The sequence below is a fragment of the Buceros rhinoceros genome, unplaced genomic scaffold (genome assembly GCF_000710305.1).
Source record: "Buceros rhinoceros silvestris isolate BGI_N320 unplaced genomic scaffold, ASM71030v1 scaffold39427, whole genome shotgun sequence".
NCBI lineage: Eukaryota > Metazoa > Chordata > Aves > Bucerotiformes > Bucerotidae > Buceros > Buceros rhinoceros.
In genome coordinates, this window is record NW_010421102.1 from 7,539 (window position 1) to 14,688 (window position 7,150).

At 38.8% G+C, this 7,150-nt stretch overlaps 1 protein-coding gene across 2 annotated transcripts in view; it reads left to right on the forward strand.

The window, feature by feature from the left end:
* Positions 1-7,150, forward strand: part of NFYB (nuclear transcription factor Y, beta) — a 13,204-nt gene that overhangs the window by 3,197 nt on the left and 2,857 nt on the right. Inside the window, exons 2-5 of one of the 2 annotated variants that reach the window (XM_010139538.1) lie at positions 1,120-1,213; positions 1,693-1,823; positions 3,724-3,921; positions 5,937-6,018. In XM_010139538.1, the coding sequence (XP_010137840.1) occupies positions 1,120-1,213; positions 1,693-1,823; positions 3,724-3,921; positions 5,937-6,018 (505 nt within the window). Of the gene's footprint in view, positions 1-981; positions 1,214-1,692; positions 1,824-3,723; positions 3,922-5,936; positions 6,019-7,150 lie in introns of those variants that run through there. The other variant, XM_010139537.1, reaches the window with a different exon arrangement.

Sequence of the window (7,150 nt, forward strand, 5' to 3'; positions counted from 1 at the left end):
AATGCACATATATCTGTGAGTTGTGTATGGTGGCAAAACGTGGATGCAAAAGACAATGATGTGTTAGGTGGTTGTTGTGGCAAGTCCTCACTAAAGAGGTGGGAACTTCAAGGGACATAGGAGTCATCTTCACCTCTTTCACCTCTGCAGAACAAGGAAGCATAATACATGTGATGCCTCCAAGTGGTGAGAAGGCAGGCTGCTGAGCAGCCTCTGGCCCACAGCCTGTTTGGAACAGCACTGTAAGACCTCTCTACTTGTTCACAAAGTACATTTCCTGGCAAGTGTTGAGGCTTGCCAGCAGATGGCTCTGATGTTCTCAGTAGTTTTGCCCTGTTGGGAACGGGGAAGGTACCTTTCTCCTGGACTCCTCCAGCTGAAACATGGTCATTGCCTCCTGGGTCAAAGGGCCCTAGCGGGGGAGGGAAGTGGTGGCTCTTTTGGCTTCTCTCTTTCTCCTGGCATTCAAACTACCTATTAAACTGTGACCCGCTCTCTGAAGCCTCAGGGAGAAGACTTCTTGTTGGCCACCATGTCAGAACATTGTGAGAGGAGTGCTGAAGGATGCCCAGAGGAGTAAGACGGGGCAGGACCAGAGAAAGCAAACTGGTGCTTCAGGGAGGATGAGGGTGTAGATGCACAGCTGGTCCTGAGGTCAGGCTAGGAGAAGTTTGTCAGTAGGCTTGGCAAAAAGCTGTTTGGGTGGAGGGTAATGGTGAGTGTAGGATGCACTCGTATGTAGTACTTGTAGGTAAAGTGTTCATTGAGCAGTGAGCTGGCGTAGGTTTTGAGGGTTGTTCAGAGAAACAGATGCTTTGACCTGTTATGGACGGACTGTCACGGGAACACCACAAGGTTCTTCTGCATATGTGCTGCCTGAACCACATGTTCCTGTGCACGCGCTGTGCCTCCAGATGAATTTGAGAAGCTGCACAAAATTTTCACTGTCAGTAAAGCTCAGAGATGAGAGAGAGGGTACTGTTCTTGAATGACAAAATATTTATGCTTTGTCTAAATTGGTCTCATAGTCTTCAGCTGATTAAAGTGCTGTTTGTCAGCCACAGCTGCACTTAATGGTGTAACAAACATACCTAAAAGGTTTCCTTCTTCTGGTCGTAGATGGATGGTGATAGCTCCACAACGGATGCTTCGCAGTTAGGAATTGCTGGAGATTACATTGGTGGCAGTCACTATGTGATACAGCCTCACGATGGTAAGAAATGTTGCAGTAAATACTACTCTTTCTCTATGTGTCTATATATTTTTGGTTTTCCTTCCTTCCAGTTCTTGTATAGTTCCCTGCTACCTTCTCTCAAACTAAGAATTTGCAGTATTGTATTCATAATGCCTCACTCTCTAAAGAATTTTTTCTGCAGTATGAAGGTGGCGGTTGGATTTTTCAATGTCGACACTGAGTCCTTTGAGACAATGACAAAAAAAATTGATATTAGGAAACAACTTGTATTATGACATGACAGTAAGAATGCTTAGTGTTCAACAGGCACATGTTTTTCTGTGTGATAAAGGCGGTATCGAACAACCTGATGTTGCATCTATTTTTTAAATTATTCCTACAATGTTAATACACTGTGCTGTCAGAGGTCTTCATCCTTCAGTGTAAGATTTTTAAACTGATTTAATTATGTCGTGTTGTCTGTCAAGTACAATTTCTGTTAACTTTTATTTCATTAGACACAGAAGACAGCATGAATGATCATGAAGATACAAATGGCTCAAAAGAGAGTTTTAGAGAACAAGATATATATCTTCCAATTGCAAATGTCGCAAGGATAATGAAAAATGCCATACCCCAAACAGGAAAGGTAATACCCTTGTCTGGTAAAGAAAGCGTGTTAATAAGTTTTATTCCTTCCCCTGAATGAACTTGAGCAGGTAGAACAGTGTTTTTCCAAATGATCTTGATTTATTGTAGAAAAGCTTTATAAAAGAAAAGGGAAAAAAATTTATCTGAACGGGAGATAATTGAGACCACGTCCATTTTTCTTGGGTTATTGAAAGCTTTTAGTGACTGCTGGAATTAGAATATACAGAGCCAATGCTTTTCATGGGGCTTTCAAGAGCTTTTTTTTTTTCCTAAGATGTGTTCTCTGGAATTGTTATAATGGGTCAGATTTGGTGACAATCCTGTTTCAGTAAGAATATTTTCTATGCAATTCTCTGTTAGAAAATTTGATCTGCTTTTATTGAGGTGCATGAAATTTGGAGAAAGTGAACCATTTTGGATGAAGTAAAAATCCCGTCTTCATCCTGAAAGAATGAGAATGGTTAGTGTTACATTGCCCAAATCTTCACGCATCCAAAATGACCTAGGAATTCTGCCTTACACCGTGTAGCAGATAAGGCAGATACTGAGAGACTTACTTGATTTCTTACTTCTCAGAACAGACCTTTTAATCCATTCTGAGCTGGTGATTGTGTAAGCATTTGACCATTCTACCTGTTTATCTTAAACCTTTGCAGGGCTCTTTCTCTATTGTATTCCAGTACAATTCTTGCCACAGTAACATTTTCAGTAGCTAAAGCTTAGTTCTTTTGTCTTTTTTTTTTTTTTTTTTTTAGACAGTTGAATAGCATGGGGCACTTACAGGCCAGGGAAGGGAAGTGGCAGATTTGAAAATTGCTCTTAACATAGTGTGTAATATATTAATTGCTCATATATCAGATCACCGTAAATAGAAGCAAGACATAATTTACTTGCATCTGCTTGTACTTTCATAGTGTTCAGGGCTTTCTGGAGATCTGGGTGTTACATTTATATCGTTGCTGTGAAAATCTTTAGTCCATATTGTCATAAATTTTTAGTGATCAAGATGAGATCTTTTTCAAGAATTTAGCATATGGATGACAAGCTATCCTGAAAAAAATCAGGGAGGTTTTTGTGAAAAATTGCAAGGAAAGATGCTGGCTGACAAGTACTTCTGAAAATCTCGCCTTGTGTCTGAAAATATCAGAGGAACTAGTGAAGAGTCTACATGCAGTTACTGCTTCTTTTTTTTTATTTAAATACAAACAGGTTCTTCTCATTTGCAGAATAAGAATTTTAGTTATTACAATCTTTCAGTTGGCTCCTGTCAGCTTCCTTAATAATCATGAGTAATGCTTGCTGTTATTTTAAGTCAGGTAAATTACTTTTGTCCGCTGAAAACCATGATCAAATTTACTTATTTCATTCTTGCCAGAGGCATATGTTTCTTCATTTGAATTCTCATTTGGAAAATTTATACCAGAATATTAAAGCATTAGGGAGGCTTGCTGCTAGGCATATATTCTAGTCACTGAATCTGGTCAGGATAAAAATACTTGTGATTGCCAGATTTGTGGGAATGTACTGCAGTGGGATTGGGACTGCTGGGTCTGTTAAAAGGAAGTGGGCTATGACACTGTAATGAACAGGTTTAAAGAGAAAGGCATAGGTAAGCAAATACTGACATGCATCTACATGTCAAAGTTTGTACGGAACATGGTTTTGACTTCAGAACATCCTGGCAGTTGGTTGTGTTGCTTGGAATAGTAAAACTTAGATTAATGTCAAGTTGCAGCTGTGCTTATACAGAGCAGTGGTTTCCCTCATGCACAGGTGTTGCCTCAACAGATCTTACTATCAGATTTTGGGGCATTTATTTTATCTAGTGAATTCTTTGGGGTTTTTTTTAATCTTCTTGAGTCTTAATTAATCATTTCATGATACTTTTTCCTTACTAGATCGCTAAGGATGCAAAGGAATGTGTGCAAGAGTGTGTAAGTGAATTCATCAGCTTTATAACATCGGAAGCAAGTGAGAGGTGTCACCAGGAGAAAAGGAAGACCATCAATGGAGAGGATATTCTCTTTGCCATGTCTACCTTGGGGTTTGATAGCTATGTTGAACCTTTGAAGTTGTATCTCCAAAAATTCAGAGAGGTTTGTATATACCTCAGTATTTCCTCATTTATTTAATCTGGTTGTATATATCTTTAGCTCCCTGTCATTGTAGTTGTGTAATGGATAACTTGTGCAGTATCTCACAGCTATTGTCAGGGACTAATGTAACGTTTAAAAGCATTCCAGATGATACCAAGAGAAAAAGAAGTAAGCATTTTGATTAGACTTGCTGATTCAAAGTAGTTAAAGCTTTCAACTGAATAAATTCTCTAATATATCGCTGGTAGTAAACCATTCTGTTCTTTAAAGGTGCCTATTGTGAATACTTAATTCGATCTTTGGGTTCAGTCAATAAAACTGTGCTAGACTGCATCCTCTGAGGAACTAGCCTACTGCCTATTATTTGTCTGGGCTTCAGATCTGCAAAAGAAAAAGTTGTTTTTCTCATGTCGGAATATTGATTCACATGGAAGCTTATCTGCTTCAATGGGGTTTTTAATCTGCCTTTTTTTAGCCTGTCCCTCAGTTTGCTTTTCATGCATAGTACATGCTAGGTATGTGATCCAAGCAGTTTAGTTTATCTCTTCTGCAGCAGAAAGTGACTTTTTTTTTCCTCAGCAATTTAAACTTTTTTTCAAAAAAGTTGCTTCTGCTTGGGTGTTTTGTTCTGGTCCACCCCCCAACTTTTGCCTCCTGTCTGGAGGCCAATGAGAATCATACTTGCTTACTTCTATAGTGTTCTTTTACCTCAGAATACCAGATTTAACCAAACAAATCAAAGGTATTTTTATCCAGTGACCTCTCTTCCTCATGGTCCTGAATGAAGAAAGTTGTTCAGGATTAAAATAATCCTGGGGGAAAAACATCAAAACAAATTAATATTTTATTTCAATGTGGATCCATCTGTTGGTATGGCTGCTTGGTTTTACTGGCCTGAGTGAAGCAGGCATGTCTAAATTGTCAGTGCTCTAAGTAGAGATGCTCTTCAGACTTTCTTTGTTCTGTAAACCGAAGTTTTTTAATTAATGGGGTCAGACTCGCTAATGATATTTAATTGCTGATAGTACTTGAAGCTTCCCCTTCCCAGAAGGTCATTTGCAGTGATAACTGAGTAACAGGAGGTGTAGTCTAAAAGTTGGAGCAGTGCTGTGTGCTGTCTTTACAGTTTTGTGAAGCAGTTGCACGTACTGTCAGTGCTGTATGTGCTTCAATTAAAAATGCAAGTAACTAGTTCCAGTACTTCTGGAGAAGTCTGAACTGGGTCTGTGCTGCTTCCATTCTGAAGTGACCATGTACGCTGTGGTAGCAGAGTAGCAGGATTGGGTTTTAATTAGATGGTTTTGCTCATCAGGTTTAAACCTCCATTCCAGCTAGTTCTATCTTCAGAGTACTCTATATGGTGAAATATTTCTGGCTTGTAGCTTAGTATTTAGTCTACATCAAACAGCTGCAGAGAATACTTTTTACACCCCTGTTATTTTCTTAAATGTTCTTCATTAATAGTAAAGAGCATCAGCCTTTCACACTTGTAAAACTTCATGCAGCTGACTGGGAGCCTTGGCTTTCTGTGCCGATATCCTTTCTGGCTGTAGCCCTTAATGTGGGGAAAAAATTCAGTAGCTTGGATTTAAATGTCAGTTCTTAGTTTCATGATGATGGTGCTTGTGTGTGGTTGATAAGCAAATGTTGCGCATTCTCAGTAGTTCCGAGATTCTGTGATATCTTGTAAATACTCTTAACTGCTTCATCTGGATTGCTGCAGGTCTTTGACTCTCTGCAGAAGGTGAAAGACTTTCTTAGAGCTACAGAATTGCTTTGTTTCTGAGGAGTATGGCTAAAGTGAAAAATACCCTTCATGTATTCTTGTACTATGCACATTCTTAAATCCCATAGAGTTTTACAGGTCTTGGATTTCAAACTCCAGCTGCTGCACAGTGACTCTTCTGCAAGTTCCAGACCTTGGCTAGAGTTGCTGGGGTCTTGAAACAATCTCAAGCCAACTGTACTCTAACACGTTCTTTTTTCCCCTCCCCCTCTCCCTCCCCTCTCTTCAGGCAATGAAAGGAGAAAAGGGAATTGGGGGAGCAGTTACAACTGGAGATGGTCTAAGTGAGGAGCTCACAGAGGAAGCATTTAGTAAGTAGTACTTTTTGAGGTATTATATTATTATTGTGGCTTTTCTAAAAACACCATTTCCTTTAGACATCAGGACTCTTTCTTGAGGAATACATCCCGTACTGGCCACACGTTACACCTGTGATCCACTGTGATTTTCATCTGAAATGTCTGGAGAATAACCTGTGCTCAGATAAACTCCCCTCAGTCAGTAGAATTTATGGTTAGAGTGAAGTAACATAGTGACGAATGATGACAATCTAGTAGTAGCTAATGTCAGCTGTGGAAGTTTTTTAAATGCATACGTTCGTGTCAGTACTTTTCTCTACACTGAAACACAGATCATAATGAAAGGTGCAAACTTTACTTTTTTCTTGTTTTTTTTTTTTTTTTTTTCCCCCCAGTAGCTACATATTTAGGCCACATTCGTTCTACTTGCAAGACTTTTGAGGAGAGAGTAAAATAAACTCCACTTGATGACTTGAGGAGCTCGTCTTTGAGAAATGAGCCAGAGGAGAACATCATCTTCGTATAGTTCTAAAACACTTAGTATTTCTAATATTTCAAAGAATGCACAGATTGGCAACTAAAAGGTGTAGGGCAAGGGAGCATCATGTGCATTCGCTGTAGTTTTTCTTCCTTTTACTGTGGATTAAACCCTAACAGTTGTTGGGACTTCGTGTTGGTTTTGTTGATGCTGGATTCTTCATGTAGTTTTCACCTTGTTTTTTTAAATGTTATGAGCTGTTAATCTTGAAGCTGATACCTAAAGAATTAAAACTAGTCGTATCTACAGACAGGATATAGTTTTTCAAGTATCTAGTAAGTCTTCTGTTTAACAGTAATTTTAAACTACTGAACTAGCAGAAAATTGAAAGCCTGAGGACCAAAATGATCTGTTCAGGGTCTGAAACACAGTTTGCTTCCAGTCTGATGACTTTATCTGTATAAAACAGTATAGATTCTTCAGGTCTCTTCTAGTGTGGAAGATAAGCTCATAAAACTGGCTGGAAATTAAGAGCCTAAACCTAAACATTGCAGGGCACTTACAGAAATCTTTTTTTAATATGACTATTTTAATTTTGTAACTAGATTATGCAATGTAAATAGTAAACTCTTACCCATACTTACTCATATGCAGTAATTCTGTTGG